Genomic DNA, 22,125 nt, shown 5'->3' on the forward strand with positions numbered 1-22,125 from the left:
CATAAAATAATCAGGTATGCAGGAGGAATTTCCTTATTATTCAGTAATACAGAGAAATTTCAAACCCTGAAGGAACTCACCACAGGCTGAAAGTAATTGGTGTCTTTGTCACTAATTGGTGAAAGCTGAAGAATAAATTTGGGAAATTATCTCAATATTACAAAGTTATGTGACCATGAGCTTCCATACTTCAGAGATAGACATACTATGCCAAAAGTAACGGAACAAAGATGAAGCCGTCAGTATGGAAGAGAAGGCAAGGATGAAAATATACTTACTACTTATATTCACAATAAAAATACTACTCATAGACAGCATGACCACTTCGAGAGTCAAGTCAATTTGCTTGGTATTTACAGGCAGTGTTGAGTGCTCACTGTGGCTTTCCTGGACTATTTAACTGTCTGGTTTTTCCTGCAGACTGGCAGAAGGCAGGAATCAATGATGAGAAACCACACAATAACATTCATCCTGCTGGGACTGACTGATGACCCACAAATGAAAGTTCTAATTTTCATCTTTCTTTTTTTTACCTACATGTTGAGTGCAGCTGGGAACCTGACCATTATCTCCCTCATCTTCACACATTGCCATCTCAGAACAGCCATGTACTTTTTTCTCCAAAATTTTTCCTTCTTAGAAATCTCATTCACAACTGCTTGTATTCCCAGATTTTTGTACAACATATCAACTGGTGACAAAACCATTACCTATGAGGCCTGTGTTGTTCAAATATTTTTTACTTACCTTTTTGGGATAACAGAATTTTTTCTTCTAGCCACTATGTCCTTTGACCGCTATGTGGCCATCTGCAAACCCTTGCATTATGTTACCATCATGAATAACAGAGTCTGCAAAAGGCTCATCATCAGCTGTTGGCTGTCTGGCTTTTTTATCATAATCCCTCCACTTAGCCTGGGCCTCCATCTAGAATTCTGTGAATCGAATGTTATTGATCACTTCTTCTGTGATGCCAATCCTGTGTTAAATATATCATGCTCAGAGACACAGCTCATAGAGCAAATGATTTTAGTGTGTGCTGTATTGACTTTTATCATGACTTTTGTGTGTGTTGTTCTGTCCTACATTTATATCATCATAACAATTCTAAGATTCTCTTCTGCTCAGCAAAGGAAAAAAGCATTTTCCACCTGTTCTTCTCACATGATTGTGGTTTCCATCACCTATGGCAGCTGCATCTTCATCTATATCAAACCTTTAGCAAAGGAAGATGGGGCTTTTAATAAAGGAGTATCCCTGCTCATTTCTTCTGTTTCACCTATGTTGAATCCATTTATTTATACCCAGAGAAACAAGCAAGTGAAGAAAGCCTTAAATGATTCCGTCAAAAAGATTACACTCTTACTGAAGATTAAGAGGAAAAAGTAGTTGATTAATCATTATGAAAGGATGACTATTCCCTCAAGTTTTCTGGTAAAATTCTACTCATATTTTTGTCTTAGTAATCTCTCTTCCAGTTTTACTAACATTTTACAACTTCTACTTATGGAGTACTATAAAAAATGAACTCTATTCCAAATCTACTCAAAAATTTCATCCACATGGATGTAATTACAACAAAACTTGGGTTAAAAGATATAAATAAGGTATAATGCAGTAATAAAAAGCACAATTTTTGTAAGACATGCTGTAATTCCAGAACTAGGACAACATGATTGACTAAAATAATGTAAATTACAACCAATGCAAACACTAGAAAAATTGTCAATACAATTTAAAAACTATTATCTTCAATGTTTAGTTTATCTCACAGCAAATAAGGGATATCCCTATGTGGCAGAGATAAAAAGGCTACTAAAATGGGAAGAGTTTAAGCCTATAAACTGACACTAAGTACGACACAGATTAGAGAAGAATGAATAAAGATATTTGAAAATGTATATAAGAAGAATGAATTGTAGAATGAGGTCTCAATAGCCACATGGTGAAAAAAATGAAGAAATGGCACAATATCATGAAACTTAGATTACCAAATGGATGCACATGCAATGAAAAGGAGAATTAAAAACAATCTGTCCACCTACAACTTCCATTAATAAGTTTGAGTATTTTTGTCTATCAGCTTAAAAAAAAACAGAAAGTTTTCCTAAAGTAAATGAAAATGCTTATTGTAGACTCACACAAATACAGTCTTTGAAGTCTACAAAATATATTTTTAAAAATTAAAAATTGTAAAAATAAAAATCCCTTGAAAAATTAAGTAAACAATGACAAAAAATACTTCATTAAAAATTTGGGACTGAAATTCCAATATTTATTTTTAATATTTACTGGAATAAATATTATTCCAATATTTATTTACCAAGCAATAACATGGTAAAAAGCATATATATAAAGCCCATAAATTTATAAAATTTGTATATATAAAGTGTTACTGGAGATAAATTTGTGTATTTAAACATCTTGGTTGTTAAAATATCTTTAAGTATTTTAAGTACTGGGAAAGTGAAAATTTCTGTCTATAAAATGAAGGAGAACTAAATTATTTTTAAAAGAATTCTTACTAACTTAAAATATATCCTAAAAAATGCCATCCTAAATTAAATCATTCCAGACTATAGAAAAATAAAACATAATAATTTAAGTATACAAATAGAAATTTTCTATATAAAATATGTCATTACATTCTAAGAACATATTAGAAGAAAAATAGATTACGTTCAAGTGGATTTCCGCTGGTAGTAAGAGAAAGCTGTATCCCAGTAAAATCTACCCACATACTTTACCATATAAATCATTTTTTAAAAGTAGACATCATAAGAATAAGTAAATAGATGCTGAAAAAGGTTTAAAAAAATGTAATAGTCACCAAAAAATCCATAATAAATGAGAACATGGTAAACATTAATAAATTAATTAGAATAATATTAATAAAACTAGTTATAAAATATCATAAAGAATATACCAACAGATTGTCAAAATTAAGAACCAAATTCGATTTCTAGCCTTCTCGTTGTACTCACTATTGTTTTAGATGATCTTGAAAAGTCCCAAATTAAGAAAGAAAATTATCATTATAAATACTAGACAGAAGATATAAAAATATAACATTAGCAATTTTAAATGCATGTTTTAAGCATTTAAACTCTGAAAATAAAATGTGTTTTATAATGTGTGGCATCTTAGCACTTACATCACAATGTAATTTGCAGAATTTATTTTCATATCAGCAATAAAAGAAATCATGTCTTTGGATTAATGTGTTTAATCTTATATTAAGAGATATATACTTTTATGTATATATTATTGAAATGTTAGAAACTAATAAATGGAAGAAACAATGGAAAGAAAAAATGGAAGAAACGAATAGAAAAATAATGGAACTTAGAAGAGAATTTAGGTTAGAAAAATAATATTTTTAAAAATCACTGGCCTATTTTCATATAGCAATAAACACCTGATAAGCAATGTAAGAAACTAATTTCTATCATAATAGCATCAAAGGAATGTCAACTATGTTCTAGATGCAGATGATCATCCTGATGTATGGTTAGGTCAACAGTAGCATAAGGCTGTCACAATGCCTATGTCATTGACCTCATTTCATCTCATTGTTGAGGCATTTTATCTTCTCACATCATCATCCTAAGAAGGATGAATACAGTAAAATCAGGTATTTTGAGAGAGAGATCACATCCAGAAGAAACGAAAGATTTTAGAATGATAAAGCTCAGAAAGATATATTATAAATATATATTCAACTACCAAGAAACCCCCAAAGACATGAAGTAACACCTGACAAAAATAAAAGAAGAAATATTCAAAAAATATTTGTGGGGAACTTAAATACATTCAGTCATGGATAGAAAAACTAGGCAGAAGATTATCAAGTGAAGATATGAACAACACTATAAACCAGTGAGACCTAATACACATCTATAGAACACTCGACCAAACTGAAAGATACACATTCTTCTCAAATACACATGGAAATTTCCTAGGACACATCACATACTAAGCCATAAAACAAGCATCACTACACTGAAAAGGATTTAAATCACAGAAATTATGTCCTCCAACCACAATGTAATAAAATTTTAAATCAATAAATGAAGAGACTTTGGGAAATTTACAACTAAATGAAAAGTAAACAAGACACTCCTAAATAGCCAATGAATTAAAGAATAAATCACATGAGAAATGAGCTTTGAGATGAATGGGAGCAAAAACATAAAATATCAAAACTTACAGGAAGCAGCTCAAACAGTGCATACAGAGAAATGTGTGACAGTAAACACACCTATTTTACAAAATAAGCAAGAGCTCAAATCAATAACAGAGCCTTAAGAAAACTCTAAGAGTAAACCAGACCAAAGGAAGGAAATGTAAGGAAATCATAATAATTAGGGCAGAAATTAAACTAGTGACTGTAGCTTTTTTTTAATTGGTGTTAGCATGATAAATCTTGATCTCTTTCCTTTTATTCTGAGTCTATATTTAAAGTTATTTTCTTGTAGATAATCTATAGGAACACACAAAGGAAAAGAAGAATGGAACAGAAGAAATTTTGAAGTTTTTCACAAGAGTCTTGTTTTTAATTCACTCTTATAATCACTGTCTTTTAATTGATATATTAGACCAGTAACATTTAAAGTATTTATTCAGAACACTTAAAGTTTTCAAAGGCCCTTAGGGCAAAGGGAAGTGACTCTTAAAGATCAAGTGTTTGGCAAATATTTTTCCTTTTCCCAACACTTAATTTGTACTAAAGAATGTTTAGTGGCCTGCTCCCTGGTGGTTCCTGACCCTTCTCTGTCTCCGTTACATCCTATAATAATATAAAATTACATAAAGGTAAAGACAAATCAAGGATTTAGGAACAAACCAGGAATGATTGTTCTCTAAGCAGTATAAGTAAAATACTCACCATGAATATCTTAAATGTCCCCCAGGAACATCATGCAGATAATCTTTCCATCAGCTCTTTCTTCTGTGCTTTTCTACTAAACCTTTCAGTGACCCTGTTCATAAGTTTCTCTGCCCATAGTGTTTCTTCTCACCAAATTTAATTTGTTCTAAAACAGTGTTTAATAATCAGAAAGCATCCCCACACAAAGACTGTCCCAAAAGCAAAGAAAAAAAATTAAGGTGAGAATCCTTCCACACCTCTTTCAGCTTCTCCTGGCCCCTGAAATTCCTTGGTTCGTGGCATCATGATTCTAATCTCTGCCTCCATTTCACATGAATTTCTTCCCTGTGTCTCTTTGTGTATTCTTTCTTTTCTATATGGACACCAGTCATCGGATTTAGGGCCTCCTCAAAATTCTTAGCTTAATCGCAACTGCAAAGACCCTTTTCTAAACAAGGGCATAATTACAGGGTCTGTGGGTTAGGACTTAGACATACCATTTTAAGGACACTGTTCAACCCACCACAATGGTCAAATGGTTTATAACAAGGGAACCAAGACAAATTACCAGGAAAAGAATACCATATTCGACAAACAGTGCTAGACAACTGGATATACATATGCAAAAGAGTGAATTTAGACATCTTTCTCATGCCATATAAAAATTTACTCAAATTATTAGAGACCTAATTGCAAAAGCTAAAACTCTTAGAAGAAAATAAAAATCTTTGTTCATTGGGTTTGACAGTGGTTCCTTAAACATGATGCCAAAGCACAAGTGGTAGGAGATAATTTGACTTCATCCAAGTTAATTATTTCTTTTGCTCAAAGGACACCATTCAGAAACTGGAAAACCCATTCAACTAGAGAAAATATTTTAAAATCATATCTTTTAAGAAACTTTCTCCAGAATAAAGAACTCTTAAAACTCAACAACAGGAAAACAACCCAATTTTTTAAATGGGGCAAAAGATATACACAAATACAGCACTGAAGAAGCTATGCAAATGTCAAAACAACTTATGATAAGATGCCTAACATCATATGTCATTAGCAAATTGTAAATTAAAACAACAATGGCTAAAACTAAAGACTGATCAAGCTAACGTTTGGCATTTTTGTGGAACCTTAACTCTCATACACTGGTAATAGGAATGTAAAATGCTAAAGACACATTGCAAAATAGTTTGACAGGGTCTTTAAAAGTCAGATGTACACCTAACTTACAAACTAACCAACTGTTCCATTTCATCCCAAGTATTTACCCAAGAGAAATGAAAGCATATTTGCATACAAATATAATACACAACTTTTCATGGCAGCTTTATTTGTAATAGTCACAAACTGGGAAGAACTCTTGGGGTCCACTAATGTTGGAATGCTACTCAGAAGTAAAAAGGAATGAACTCTTGGCACACATAAAAACAAGAATAAATCTTAAATTCATGTGTATTGACAGAAGCCAGACATTCCCACCCCAAAAAAGAAATCTTGCATTACTGAATTTATTTAAACTTCTACAAGAAAAAAAAACTCAACTGTAGTGGCAGAAAGTTTATCAGGGTTTGGCTGAGAAATGGAGGAGTGCAGAGCATGAGGTCACAGGGGGCCACAGGGATGAACAAGGACGTTATTCATAGTGATGGGCATGTTCACCCCTCTGATTGTGCTAATGTTTTCACATGAGTCAAACTTTTTCACATGTCAAAACTTATTAAATCATATTGTATGTTGCTTTTCCTTCAATAAAGCCTTAAGAAAAATAAGAAAATGAAATAACCTGATAATTATCCTCTTTTCTCCAAGGACACTGGAGCCAACACAGCCTTTGTTAGTTATTTTTCTTTTGCCAGATAAAATTACTGAAAAGATTCATTGATGACTTTTGAGTGTAAATCACAAAGGACCTCTTGTTTACTCATTAATCTGCAGCTAGAGAAAACTCCAAAAAAGAAAAAGTCAAGGTTGATATTGCCCAAACCTTTGTCCCTGTACAGACATATTGAAATACCAGCTCTTTCGAACAGAAGAGCATCTCTGCAGCCACTGTCATTTGGATCAAGTTTCCCTCTTTTAAGTGTTAAAATGTACAAGAAAATATTCCTTGACTTTCATGAGAAAAATCAATGCATTTTGTTGGGGACCACAGTCTCAGAGAGATTTTTTGGTTCAGAGAACTTGTAAGGGTGAACATGACTATATGAGTGAAAGTGAAAAGTTCACGTGAAAATTCATCAAACCTACCATTTCCAAATGAGTACCTTTAATAATTACTATATTTAAACAACTTACTGAAGTTATCATTGACCAAGAGAAAAATAAGTATGATAAGTTTTGCAACATTAGTAGTATTTTCCCTTGTGAAATTTTAGCTATATATTTTTTTCTGAGAGAAGAATTCACCTGCCTGCATTATAATCAGGTATATGTTATAACCCAGATATTTTATAAAGCCTCTAAAATTTATATGAGATGTCATAATAGTAAATAAATGGATATATAATTAGGAATCCTTATATAAGGAACATACAGAAATGTCAGTTATACCATCAACCTCCAGTTGTAAAAGAAAAAGCATCTATTGTATGGGTGTGAGTGTATTTGTGTGTGTAGGCATGTGTTGTGTCTATTTCTCCCTTCATCACTACAAAAGACAGGCTGCATAATATCATTCATTAGATATCTTTGCCTCCTTTCAAATATTTATCATAAGTTAAACAAATCAGTGGTTGTATGTCATTGTCAATTAATTTATTGAATTATGTCTTATAATACTGTGTAAGATATTGTAAGAAAAAAATATTTGCTTTGAGCAATGCCCATAGCAGGTTGATCTGAGTAAGATTATGTAGTGATGCATTTACAACTTGAAAGATAAGGAGAAAGGATGACAGAAGAGTAGGTGAACTGCAACAGTCTTCTCCACTACTTCCAAATTTATTCACAACTTCCAATATTATTCTAATACATATGTTGAAGAAGCCCCCAAATTCCCTGGGATGGTTCTAGTTTTCAGGCAAGCCATGAGCCCAGGTCAGCACTGCTTCCCTGGATCAAGGACTGCCATGCTGTGGGTTTAACAGTATGAACTGGGCAACCTGGTAAATCTAACTCTCTTCTTACTTTAGTATAAATAAAGTGCAGTTAAAAAGCAAGGAAGATAAATATTTACAAGCAAATTAATTGTGGTTTCAAAGGGATTTTTTAACTTATTGATATAGGATTTCAAACACTGAAACACTGTTTGAAAACAAAAAACATTCAAACCCCCACTATAGAAATTAATTCTTGATGCCTGAGAAAATTACTGTGGAGCAGTTTTTGACATAAACACAGCATCAAAAAAATCCATGACCTCTATATTTAACATTGCATTAACAGATAACAGTGAGGATGGAAACACAGTATCAATAAAAAATACAATTACTTTTTAGAAAAGCCAAGGAAGAGAAGACAATTACACCTTTGTCACAACTGTAAAGATCACTTCACAAAGTTACTAAAAAAAAGCTTTTTAATTAAAAGCAAAGAAATACAAAATATTCTAGTAACAGAATCAGAGATAAAGAGCCCATTTTTGAGTCAGCCTCCAGGAGAGCTGGAGGAGTGGGGTCACCACCACACCCTTCCATCATAACATCTGGGGGGACACATGAGCCAAATGTCCACACCCCATGATGCGAGAAACAGAAGTGTCAGCCGGCTGATTCATGGGGAGCACCAGGCCCAGGCCCCGGCTGGGGGATGGGGGCAGTGTGGGCACAGGCAATGCTCTAGGCACCCAGACCACGGGTAGGATGATGGTGTGGACAGGCGCCCACCTTCAGCCTCCTCCAGCTGCTGCAGGCTCTGCAGTGCGGGCTGCAGGGTGAGGTGGAGCTGGTGGCTGGCGCTGAGCAGCTGCAGGAGGTGGCAGGAGTGAGAGGTGCAGCAGATGCAGTAGAGCGGTTCGGGGTGGAGAGCAGCCCGTCCAGCTGGATCTTAAACGTTTTTGCCTGGACAAAGAGACGAGACATAAATTTACAAGAAAACCATACGACAAGTGAAGAGGAGTGTTTTAAACACCAGCCATAACCCAAACTGCCATTGTTTCCATTGTGCAAATCTAACTTCTGTGGGCAGGCAGGCTTTTAGGGGGGCTCACTGCTCTGTATGCAGTAATGAGAAGGCTGCCCCGGGGGTCTGGGATGGCTGTGGGGAGCGCCAGTCCAGGACAGGGTGAAAAGGGCTGCACTGTCCCCGCCCTTCCCCCCTGAGTCCAGGCCCGGGTGACCGTGTGCAGCCAGGTCGACAGAGCAGACACCTGAAAGCCTGCAGTCACAGCACAGTGGTTCTGTGACTTACCCATAATTCCCCTCTACTTTCTCCACACAGGAGCCAAATGTTTCCTGGAACTGAGACTCAGAACGCCCTGTCAGGGCAGGAAAACAATTCCTAGGGGCAGGGCCATCTCCCGCTGAAGAAGCAAGGCCCCAGGCGGGGGTGGGGTCACACTGTCGGGCTGTGTATGTGCCTTGTAGAGGACTAGGTGCCCAGGAAATGCCATGAGGAGCAGCCTTAGTCCTCCCCAGTCCCATCAGACACACACCAGAAATGCCAGCTTCCCTATGGGACCAGGGGAAGTCGTAGAGCAGCTGGGGAGCACGTCCTGCAGAGCAGCAGAGAGGGGTCACGCCAGGGGTCAGAGGCAAAGCCACAGGTTCAGCCCTTTATGGGAAGGGGGTGCTGCAGGGGCTTCACCCCACCTGAGAGATGTACATTCCTTTGAGGGTCAGCCCCAGGGTGAGGGTCGGTCTGTTTTCCTTCTTATCCTAAAAAAGACTCCAACATCAGAGCCCTCAACAGCCTGTGCCTGGGCAGAATGGGCCTTGTCATGGAAAAGCAGGGTGTAGTCAGCTCACTGTGGCCATGCATAGGACTGAGGCAGGGTCCCCAGGCCACAGGTCAGCTGTGGGGACACATGCACCCTGTCCTGGGATCGGTGTCCTGGCCACCCTGTGGGCTCCCTTCCCTTGGGCAGAGGCAGCTCTGAGGCAGTCTGGACTCATTTCCCCACTGGCAGCCACTTGGGCTTGACCTTGTACAGCCTGAAGAAGTGGACAGGAACGTCCTCAAGTCAGCAGGCCTCTCTGATGAAGTGTAGTATTGCCTCCTTGGGGCTCAGGCCCTGCTGCTCGCGGTGCATGCTGGGACCACGCCTGAGGATGTAGGTGCTGCCCCTCTTGGCGATGATCTGAGGGGCAATCACAGGCCTGTCGGGCCCTGCCTGCTCCCCATCACCATGCCCAGTCCTGGCCCTCAGCCTGTCTTCGCTGGGCAGGGGGAAGGCTCTCCGCCATCCAGAGCAGGAAGCCTTGGTGGCCTTACCCACTGTGGGAAGTAGGCCTGTGGCTCTAAGTACCTCCCAACATGGGCCAGCTCCCAGTGGTTGCCCAGGTCGGCCTGCAGCCCATAGGCAGCTAGAAGGAAGTAGGCCTCCTCCCAGTGGGTGCACTCAGACCTCAGCACCCGCTCCCTCAGGTGGCAGTAGTCCGGGTTCCTGGCCTTCCTGTCCCTGGAAGGCAGTTGGCAGGCTTCTGAGAGGCTGGCTCTGCCCTGCCGACCTGGCCACCACCCCAGCCCTCCTACCATTCTGCTCCAGGTCTTGGGCCTCTCCGGGTCCCAGAAGGCCCACCCCTGCCACACGAGCTGCTTCCCAGGGTGGCGGATGAACCTGCTGCCATCACACCTCAGTTCTCTGAATGCTAGACCCAGGTCTGTTCCCCAGCAGGGGTGCCCTTCACCAACCCTGGGCCAGCTGTTGCCAGTGCCCCAGGGATGTGCCCGTGCAGGACTGCCTGGATCCATGGGCACTGGGCAGGCTCAGAGTTGAAGCTCATTCCCAGATGGGGTGTTTTCTGTTCTTTCCCAGCCCCAGCTCTGGGAGAGCAGCTTAGATTTTTTAATCCTATGGACCATGGCTGGTCCCAGAGCCAGCAGAGCTCCCGTCCATCACCCCATCCCTTCCATTCTCCTCTCCATGACTCTTCCACACAAGCATGCACATGCTTCCTCCCCACCTCTCCGCCTAGGAATGTTTGTTGGGGCCATTGGCACCAGCTCAGGGGATTCCTGGGGACACAGGCCCTGCTCATGTGCCCCTGGTCTGGGATAAACAGCCCCTGGGCTGTCTGGGGGTCCATCAGCCTACGAGCTCTGGGGCAGATCTCTCAGGAAAGTAGCTCCTGCACCTCAGGTGGAGCTTGCTGGGGTCCTGCCAAGGGACCCTCTCCTACCCAGGCCAGTGCCCAGCACAGAGCCACACACAGGGGGACAGCCGTCTTAAAGAAGGCATCTTCACACCCTCCCAGCACCTGCCAGGGAAGAATCCCATCTGGAGACACCAGTCCCTGTGCCTGGGAGAGCTTGTCTTTACAGCGTGTAGCATATGGCTCCCACCCACAATGCAGCAGCCACGTCCTTCACGCCTCTTGGTTCACCATGGTGGATGCCCACCATCCCAGGAAATGTCCTTAATGTCAGCAACAATTACATAATGAGCCTTCTGTTTTCCACATAGAACTGCTCCCTGAGGAAGGTCACAAAGGCTGCACCGGGCCTCCCGTGTCCCTGTGGGTAGGGGCGGAAAGAGAAGGAAGGTCCGTGCGAGTGGTCCAGCTGGGCACAGCTGGCACTGTCACCACAGGTAGGCCTCCGAAGGCTCTAAGCTCAAGCTCAGGTCTCAGCCAAGGTAGGTCACAGTTTGATCTTACACTCCTAAAGGGCAAACCCAGTGAAGCATCTGTGGCATCCCCAAGCTTTTGCCTAGACCCACACCCAAGGCCAACTCCAGAGGCAGTGAGAACATTTCAGGCAGCAGGTGCACCAGCGGGGCTGCAGGCCACAGACAGTCACTCTGCACAGGGAGCACCCTGGCACCAGCGCCCGACCCAGATGTGTGGATGCTCGCTCGAGGGGGTCTGGGGCAGCCCCCACCTGGCAGTCTAACTTCCTTTACACATTTCTCTATTCCAATCCTTTGAGAAGTACTTGCTGAGCTCCTGCTCCAAATCCATGAACATGTACTCATTATCTGAAAAGAGGAGCCTCATTGGAGCGATTCCTGTGGTCTGGGAGAAACAGGCCCAGGGGGGCGTGGTGGAGTGAGCTTCTACGGAGTGGCTGACAGCTGCTTTCTGGGCTGGCACTCCAAGCACAGCCCTCAATGTCCAGGGGTCAAATGTTGCTGGCTGCACAGATGGTTTCCAAGTGCAGGAATATTGGATATCGAAGCTGATATGTGCTTCAGGCAAGAAAGAGGTGTCCACATGGTCTTACCCCTCTACCTGAGGACCCCTGGCTAGCTTTGGAATAAATCCTATACAAACAGAAATGACTATGAATCTGGAAATGAATTCACCAAATTCAAGTTGACAATCCACGTTAACTTGGCTATGCCAGGAAGGACACCACATGAGGGGCTTCCTTCCACATTATGCATTTCTGTACCTTTGGAATATCACAACCCTGTGCTTCCTTTATATGCTGGGAAAAAAACAATTATCCTAGAGAGGAACATAAACCTGAGAGTGTCTACAGAAAGCTATGCTCAAGGCTTGGTGCCGGGACAGGTAGTGGTGGTAACAAATGCACCGCTTGGTGAGGGAGGCTGTAAAAGTGGGGCTGCGGTGGGGGGCAGGGGTGGAGGGGGGCCACTGTGTCTTCCCCCAATTCTGCTTTGAAGCTAAAACTGCTTTAAAAAAATAAACACTTAAAAAAATCCTAGTGTCACCTCCAAGTCTAAGGTGCAAGGGCTCTGGGCAGACCCTGAATCTGCAGCTCAGTCCCCCAAAATCCCAACAGGCTTTCAGATGCTTTCAGCTTATTGAGACCACAGTCCTGAAGACATTAGGTGTCCCCATAGTTTTAAAAATAATTCATGTAGGACGCAGATGTGGTTACTTCCCATCTGTTAGGAGCGGGGCAAGGACACAGAGGTTCCTCTTTGGGTCCAAGGAGGTCCTGACTCTGCAGTTAAGAGTTAGCCCACTCCTCCCAGCAGGTGGGGGTCTGCTGGGCCTCTCAGACCTGCTCTGTCCTGGGTGGGGGCCTGTGGAGTGTCTACAAGCGGTCCCTCTGAGGGGACTCCTGAAAGCCCCCTGCCGGGTTCCTGGGAGGACAGAGGTGCTTCTCACAGAAGAGCCCCATTTTGTACCATTTGAGGCCTTACCCAGCTGCATCCTGTGGTTCCAAAAAGTCACGTGGCAAGTACAGGTTTAAAAAAGGGAATGAGTTCTTCCCCAATGGCCAACATGAGGGTAGAAAGGAGGGCTGAAGAGGAAACGGGAGAGGTTGGGGGCTGGAGGTACACGCAGGGACCCCCACTGGGGTGGCCTTCCCACTGGGAGGAGCTGCTCCTCCCTGGGACCTGCTCCATCCACATGGCCTTGTGGGACCAAATCTTGCTCAGTGTGCCCAGAACACTAGTCTTACAAAGCAGAAATGGGGGAGTGAGATGTCATTCTGACAGTGGCCGGCCTGGCCATGCAGGCAGGGGGGTGGGCTACAGCCACAGAGCTGAATCACGTCCATAACAACGGATGTGCCTCTGGTGAGCGCACTCCTAACACTTTAATCTGAGGTCACAGCCTCACGCAAGGTGCAGCGCCTTCCATTTAAGGTGCATCGAGTGCTGCAGAGCAGGGCACCTGCAGAAGAAGGCTGTGTCCCTGGGGCCACTGCCCGTGGAAAGTGGGGGACAGGCAGGGCAGCCAAGGCCCCAGCAAAAGGCTATGAAGGTCAGAGGAGTGGGTGACGATGGGGCATAAAGCAGCCAAGAATTGGGAAACCACAAAATAGAAGAGAGCATCAGAGGGAGCTGCAGCCGCAGGCAAGGTGAGCTGGGGAGTGGGGAGGAGGGTGTGCAGCTGCACCAGGCCCCACAGGTGTCCCAGGCATATCTGAAACCTGCCAACAGCAGCCACGCCTCTGCCTTGCCTGTCACCCAGGAAGACCACCCAAGAAGCGCAGAAACCTCTGGGAAGGAAAGGCATCAGTCTTTCCAAAACATTCTGGGGCAGTGGGCAGCACAGACACCTGAGCGTGGCCGACCCAGTTCCCCTTGCTCAGAGCCCACTGCCCCTGCCTGGGGAAGCTTGTTGTTTAGGCAAGTGGACCAAGAGTGAGTTCAGGGCTCCCCCCACCTGCCATGGCAGCTCCCAGCATGCCCTGCAGACACAGGCCCCATGGGGCATGATGGCTGGGTCCACAGCCTCACCCCTGGCCTGGCACAGGAGGTACTCCCCATCAGCTGCCTCTTGAAGAGAGGATGACTGTGCAAAACACACTTTTAGCAGTTTAATCTCACAGGTGACTTAAATGCATGTTCTCATTTACACCACAAGATTCACATCTAGAGCACAAAAGCTCACCATGGCAGCTCCTATGTAATGCGATGTCCAATTAAAGCACCAAGATTGCATAGAAGGACACACCATCCCCAAGTGCTAGCATGATCTAGAGATAAATCCTGGGCACCAGCAGAGAAGACACTCCCCTATGTCACTCACCTTTGGGGAGGCCCTTGGGGGCAGCCTCAGACCCTGCTGTGCCAGGTCACCAGAGCTGGGGACACTCACCTACCTGACTTGTGTTGGGAGCTTGCCCACACAGCACTGCCAGCAGCGACACCCTCCACTGTGTGCCAGGCTACAGGGCAGGACTCAGAGCCAGCCCTTCCATCTCTACCTTGTCACTGTGCCTACCCCGCAGTACAGATGGGGAAACCAAGGCTTGCAGAGGCTAGAAAACATGCCAGTCACACAACTAATACAGTCTTGGTTACAGGTCCCCCGCCAAGGACACTCAAGGCAAACTAGGGCCTTGGGCCAAACCCCACCTGCCACCTGTTTTTGTAAATGAAGTTTTTTTCAGATCACAGCCACACCTATTGGTTTACATAATCTCTATTGCCACTCTCATGTTTCAAAGCCAGAAATATTCAGCAACCCCTGCTCTAAGCAAACACCATTTTGAAAAGGACTGGCGTAGCAGCTACATAAGAACATATTCTCTTTCAAGAGATACATAGAGTTTTTAGGGGTGAAATAGAATGAAGACTGGAACTTATTTTAAATAATTAACAAAATATGTAGGGTTTGGAGGAGGAGCCAAGATGGCAGCATGAGTAGGGCAGCAGAAATCTCCTCCCAAAACCATATATATTTTTGAAAATACAACAGATACAACTAGTCCTAAAAGAGAGACCAGAAGATACAGTACAACAGCCAGGCTACATCTACATCTGCGAGAACTCAGCACCTCATGAACGGGGTAAGATACAAGCTGCAGCACAGCAGGACCTGAGCGCGCTCCCCACCCTAGCTCCCCAGTGGGAGAAAAAGAGTTGGAGCGGGAGGGAGTGGGAGCCGAGGACTGCTAAATACCCAGCCCTAGTCATCTGCACCGGGAGCACAGACACTCAGTGCATGGTGTGCTGGATATCAGGGAAACAGAACAGTAAAATCTGCAAGTGGGTCCCCGCAGCCGGTGCCCGTGGAACAAAAGAAAAGCAAGTGCTTTTTGAAAGTCTTAAAGGGACAGGGGCCTCACAGCTGGATGGAAGCATCCCGGCACACTTAGACCAGCAGCTGGGAATCCCAGAGAACTCCAGGCGTCCTAACCCTCTGGGAGGCAGTGCAGCTCTGAGGTCCCTCATGGCAATAAACAGCCTCCCGCCCATTCCCCCTCCAGTGTGGCCCCACCATAGGGGAGCAGCAGCCTGAGAGCAGCTGCACCCACAGCAACCACCCAGAGCCTCCTCTGCAGCCGCCCTGGCCAGATTGAGAGGCCCTGTCAGTACACAGCTGCCCAGCACAAGCCGCTAGGTGTTGCCATTCTCACAGGAAAGGAAAGTGACCAACAAGCAAAAAGGGACTTTATTCTCCCAACTGACACACGTGCCAACTGCCCACAACTACCTCTATCACCATAAAAAGGCAGAAGAATTTGATCCAGACCAGAATCACACAGGCAACCCCAGAGAAGGAGCCTGGGGAGATAGATTTAACCAATCTTTCTGGAAAAGAATTCAAAATAAAGGTCATAACCATGCTGATGGAGCTGCAGAGAAATGTTCAAGAGCTAATGGATAAAGTAGGGAGGGAGAATACAGAAATAAAACAATCTCTGGAAGGATTTAAGAGCAGACTGAATGAGGTGCAAGAGGCCATTAATGGAATAGAAATCAGAGAACAGAAACACAAAGAAGCTGCGGCAGAGAAAGATGAAAGGATCTCCAAGAATGAAAAAATATTAAGAGAACTGTGTGACCAAACCAAATGGAACAATATTTGCATTATAGGGGTACCAGAAGAAGAAGAGAGAGAAAAAGGGATAGAAAGTGTATTTGAATAAATAATTGGGTATCCTAAAGTGGAATTACTGGGTTGTATGGTATTTCTATTTTTAGTTTTTTAAGAAACCCTCATACTGCTTTACAGAGACCACATCAATATACATTCCCACCAACAGTGTAGGAGGGTTCCTTTTAATCCACATCCTGGCCAACATGTTATTTCTTGTCTTTGGATAGTGGCCATTCTGACTGGTATGAAGTGATATCTCCTTCTGGTTTTGATTTTCATTTCCCCAATGATTAGTGATATGGGGCATCTTTTCATGTGCCTGTTGGCCATCTGTATTCCTTCTTTAGAAAGCTGTCTGATTCATATCCTCTACCCTTTTTTAAACAAGTTATTATTTTCTTGATATTGTATCACATGAGTTCTTTATATATTTTGGATGTTAACTCCTTATCTGTTAAATCCTTTGTGAATATATTCTTGCATACTATAGGTCACCTTTCTGTTCTATTGGTAGTGTCATTTACTGTAGAGAAATTTTTAGTTTGACATACTCCCACTTGTTCATTTTTGTTTTCCCTGCCTAAGGAGATGTACCCAGAAAATAACTGTTCATACTTATTATAGAGAAAATGGAAATTTCTGACCAAGATTCCCACCTGGCCTTAATAGCACCAGTTGTACATATATAAGAGGCTGTTTGCACATCGATGGGATGTTTATGGGGGACAGAGCAGCTGCTCAGTCATGAGAGTACCAGCACAGGGGAGACGTGGTGAAGAAAGACTCCTCTCTTCAGTTCTTGGTATATAATTAGCCAGGCATCAGCTAGTCAACATAGAGGCCTGACCAGACCTCCTCCCAGTGCTAGAGATAGGGAAGTAGAGGGCTGGGAGAGCAGGGAGAGGGTGGTGCAATCATGGGAGCAGGAAGCTTTGAGAGTGGAGAAGGGAAGCCTAGAGGGGGAACTGGAGAGAATGGAGGCTGGTGGAGGGAAGCCATGAAGCCCTGGTGCTAGAAGAGGATTAAGCCAGAATGGGGAGCAGGAAGGAGCAGCACTGGAGCCAGGAGAAACTGAGACCTACTGTAGTGAGGATAAATGTGGTATGAACCCTTTCTAAAGCCCCCAACTTCTTTCCCTTGTCTTTATTCAGTCTCAGTGAATCTGTAGGGAACTTGTACCTGATGGGGAAAGCCCTCCTCCTGGAGCAACACATGTTCAAGAGATTTTTGCCTGTTTTCCCCTAAGATTTTTATGGTTTCATGTTTTATATTTAGTTCTTTAGTCCATTTCAAGTTTACTTTTTTGGATGGAGTTAGACAGTAATCCAGTTTCATTCTCTTGCATGTAGCTGCCCGGTTTTCCCAACACCATTTATTGAAGAGACTATCTCTTCCCTTTGTATATTCATGGCTTTTTTATTGTATATTAATTGACCATATATGCATGGGTTTTTATCTGTGTTCTCTAGTCTGTTCCATTGATCTATGGGTCTGTTCTTGTGCCAGAACCATACTGTTTTGATTACTGTAGCTTTGTAGTAGAGCTTGAAGCCAGGGAATGTAATAACCCCAGGTTTGTTCTTTCTCAGGATTTCTTTGGCTATTCAGGGTCTTTTGTTGTTCCATATGAATTTGGGGATTATTTGCACTAGTTCAATGAAAAATGCCATTCGTATTTTGGTAGGGATTGCATTGGATCTGTAGATAGCTTAGGCAGGATGGCCATATTGACAATATTAATTCTTCACATCCATAAGCATGAAATAGATTTCCATTTATTTGTGTCTTCTTTAATTTCTCTCATGCGTGTCTTATAGTTTTCAGAATACAGGTCTTTCACCTCATTGGTTAGGTTTATTCCTAGGTATTTTATTCTTCTTGATGCAATTATAAACATAATTGTTTTCCTGATTTTTCTTTCATTGTTAGTATATAGTAATGCAACAGATTTCTGTGTAGTAATTTTGTATCCTGCAACATTGCTGAATCCAGTTATTAGTTCTAATAATTTTTGGCAGAGTTTTAGAGTTTCCTATATATAGTATGTCATCTGCTAATAGTGACAGTTCTCCTTCTTCCTTACAAATTTGGATGAGTTTTATTTCTTCATCTAGTCTGACTTCCATGGCCAGGACTTCCAGTACTATGTTAAATAAAAGTGGTGAATTGGACAGCCTTGTCTTTTTCCCGATCTTAGACGGACAGCTTTCACCTTACCATTGAGTATGATGTTACAGGTGGATTTGTTGTATATGGCTTTTACTGTGTTGAAGTACATTCTCTTTATAGACATTTTGTTGAGAGTTTTTATCATGAATCGATGTTGAATTTTGTCAAAGGCTTTTTCTGCATCGATTGAGGTGATAATATTGTTTGTATCCTTGTTTTTGTTAATGTGATTGATTTATGAATATTGTACCACCCTTGCATCCCTGAAATAAATCCCAATTGGTTGTTATAGATAATCCTTTCGATGTATTTTTGAATTCAGTTCACTAATATTATGTCAAGGATTTTTTGCTTCTGTGTTCATCAGGGATATTAGTCTATAATTCTCTCTTTTTATAGTGTCTTTGCTTTTGGTGTTAGAGTGATGCTTGCCTCATTGAATGACTTTGGAAGTATTCCCTCCTTTTCTACTTTTTGGAGTACTTTAAGGATGGGTGTTAACTCTTCTTTAAATGTTTGTTAGAATTCAGCTGTGAAGCTGTCTGGTACTGGTATTTTTTGTTGGGAATTTTTTTCATTACCAATTCAAATTCATTGCTGGTAATTGGTCTATTCAGATTTTCTGTTTCTTCCTGGGTCAGTTTTGGAAGGTTATATTTTTCTAGGTATTTGTCCATTTCTAGATTGTTCCATTTATTGGCATATAATTTTTCAAACAATTCTCTAATAATTCTTTATATTTCAAGAGTGCAAATGTAATATCAGTTATAACTATTCCTTTTTCTTTTCTGGTTTTATTTCTGTCCTCTCTTTTTCTTGATTAAGTCCAGCTAGGGAGTTTGTCTATTTTATCTTCTCAAAGAACTAGCTTTTGTTTTCATTAATTTTTTCTATTGTTTTATTCATCTCTAATTTATTTGTTTTTGCTCTGAGCTTTATTATGTCCCTACTTCTACTAACTTTGGGTTTCAATTGTTCTTCTTTTTCTGGTTTCTTTAGTTGTGAGTTTAGACTATTTATATGAGATTGTTCTTGTTTCTTGATGTAGGCCTGTGCTACTGTGTAACTTCCCTCCTAGAACCACTTTTGTGGCATCCTACAACTTTTGAACTGTTGTATTTTTGTTTACATTTGCCTCCACATACTGCTTGATTTCTACTTTGATTTGTTAGTTTTGTGTCTATTATTTAGAAGCATGTTGCTTAGCCTCAGTGTGTTTGTGGGGAGGTGCTGCTTTCTTCATGTGATATATTTCTAGTTTCATACCATTGTGGTCTGAGAAATTGCTTGATACAATTTCAGTCTTTTTTAGTTTATTAAGGCTCTTTTTGAGGCCTGACAAAAACTTACTCGCATGTATCCTCAATGATACACAGAAATAATTCTGTGTTAAAGAAAGAAAAATAGCTAAGCTTCACCCAAATAAATACTTCCTCATGATAGAGAATTATAAATCAATATTCCACTGTGTATATACATATCCATACATACATATATACCACATGTTCATCCACTTATCTATTGATGAACATTATCTATCTTCCATATATTGGCTATACCTGAAAACTCTAAGACATTGATTAAAGAAATTGAAGATACAAACAATGGAGCTGCAGTCCATATTAATGGTAGGAAGAATTAATATTGTTAAAATAGCCATAGCACTCAAAGCAATCTACAGATTCAATGCAACCCCTATCAACATGTCAATGGCATTTTTCACAGAACTGGAAAAACAATCCTAAAATTTGTATGGAAGCCCAGAAACCCTAACTAGCTAAAGCAGTCTTGAGTAAGAAGAACAAAGCTGAATATATCACACTCCCTGATTTCAAACTACACTAAAAACGTATGGTAATCAGAATGATAAAGTACTATCACAAAACTAGACACACAGAGAAATGGAACAGGATACCCTAAAACAAATCCATGCTTATGTTGCCAAATTAATGTATGACAAAGGAGGCAAGAACATACAAAGGGGAAAAGACAGTCTCTTCAAAAAATGGTGTTGGGAAAACTGGGAGAGCAACATGCAAAAGAAAGAAACTGGACCACTGCCTTATGTCATACACAAGATCAAACTAGAAAAGACTTTAACATAAGACCTGAAACCATTAACCTCCTATAGGAAAACAGGCAGATTCCGTTGTATATATATGGATATATGTATATAAAGACATGAACCCTCTTTGAGGGAATTTTCTAGAAAAAGTAATAGTGTATACTTAAAGAAGAAAACATCAGGTGACCATGTAACAGGGAAAAACTTAATTTGCATCCATTATCTCTCTCTTTGTGCTTTTATAATTTCATACTGTGTGCACATTTTAAGTATTTGGGAAATTAATTAAATTTTTTTAAATGACCAAGCAAGGCGAAAAAAAGAAAGAAAAGAAAATGCAGGCAGCAAACTCTTGAACATTGACATTAGCATATATTTTCTGGATGTTTCTCTAGGCAAGAGAAACAAAAGCAAAAATAAACAAGTGTTTAATGTTATTCTTTATATTTTTTGGTATGTTTAAAACTTTTTCTAATAGCAATTCAAAATCTTGAAGAATTCCAGCCTGTAAATTTCATTAGGATCCTTAGGAATCCATTATGGATGAGTTGCATCGCCATCAAATTCATATATTGAAATCCAAATCCCCGTACCTCAGTACTCTACTAGGATATAGGGTTTTTAAAGAGGTAATAAGTTAAAATGTTGTCCTTAGAGTGGGCCATTATTGAATATGACTATGTCCTTGTAAGAAGAGGAGATTAGGACACAGATATGTACAGAGGGAACACCATGTGAAGACCCAGGAGAAGATGGCCATCTACCAGCAAAAAAGAGAGGCTTCCAAGGTAACCAAACCTGTGAGCACCTTGATCATGATATTTTAGCTTCCTGAACTGTGAGAAAACATTTCTGTTCTGCCAAAAATAAAAATGTATTGCACAGCTTTTGGGTGTATTTTTCTACATATATCTATTATCTCTCTTGATCATTGTGTTGATCAGATTTTCATTTTACTTACTCATTTCCTTTTCTACTTCTATGAATTACTGAGATAAAGATATTAAAAACTTCTTATTCTGTTGTTGAATTTGGCTATTTCACCTTATATGTACCTTCTGTTTGCATATTTATGCAGAAGGACAAAAACTATACATACATATACATATATATATATTTATATTTATATACACATGTATGTAAAGCAATGTGTGGTCTTATCCATGTTTTTGGCAGGGAGTTCCTGACTGGTGAAAGTTGCTAAAAGACAGGAGTATCTTCTATTACCTTGAGCGTATGCTAATAAGGTGACTTAGGGTCCACCCTAGATAGACTCAGAATGTGGCTGGTCATCAGAAAGTCCAAATGGTTAGGGGATTGGAAATTTCAGCCCATCCATTGATCTCTAGGAAAAGACAAGGAGGGATGGAGACTAAGCACTACTAACTCTCAAAGGAGATTAGGAGAGTTTCCTGGTTTGGTGAACACATTGAGACGCTGGGAGGGTGGTGCACCAGGAGAGAGCATGGAAACTCCATGCTTTCTCATCCCCCATAGATTGCCCTGTGAATCTCTCCCATTTGCCTATTCCTGAGTTGTAGCCTTTATAATAAACTGGGATTAGTAAATACATCCCTTACATATATCTATGAGCAATATTCAGAAGAACAAATATCAAAATGATGTTTATTTTTGGATATTGTCATTTCTATGATTTTTTTCAGTTTTCATATCTA

At 41.1% G+C, this 22,125-nt stretch overlaps 1 protein-coding gene and 1 pseudogene across 1 annotated transcript; one reads left to right on the forward strand and one right to left on the reverse strand.

The window, feature by feature from the left end:
• Positions 1-444: 444 nt before the first annotated feature.
• On the forward strand, positions 445-1,389 carry LOC130679345 (olfactory receptor 6C2-like). The gene has a single exon (XM_057487943.1). It carries the CDS (start codon positions 445-447, stop codon positions 1,387-1,389), a length of 945 nt encoding a protein of 314 aa, XP_057343926.1.
• A 6,653-nt stretch (positions 1,390-8,042) lies between these two features.
• On the reverse strand, positions 8,043-14,661 carry LOC130678852 (FERM domain-containing protein 1-like; annotated as a pseudogene).
• Between the last annotated feature and the right edge of the window lie 7,464 nt (positions 14,662-22,125).

This window comes from Manis pentadactyla, chromosome 10 (assembly GCF_030020395.1).
Source record: "Manis pentadactyla isolate mManPen7 chromosome 10, mManPen7.hap1, whole genome shotgun sequence".
Lineage (NCBI taxonomy): Eukaryota > Metazoa > Chordata > Mammalia > Pholidota > Manidae > Manis > Manis pentadactyla.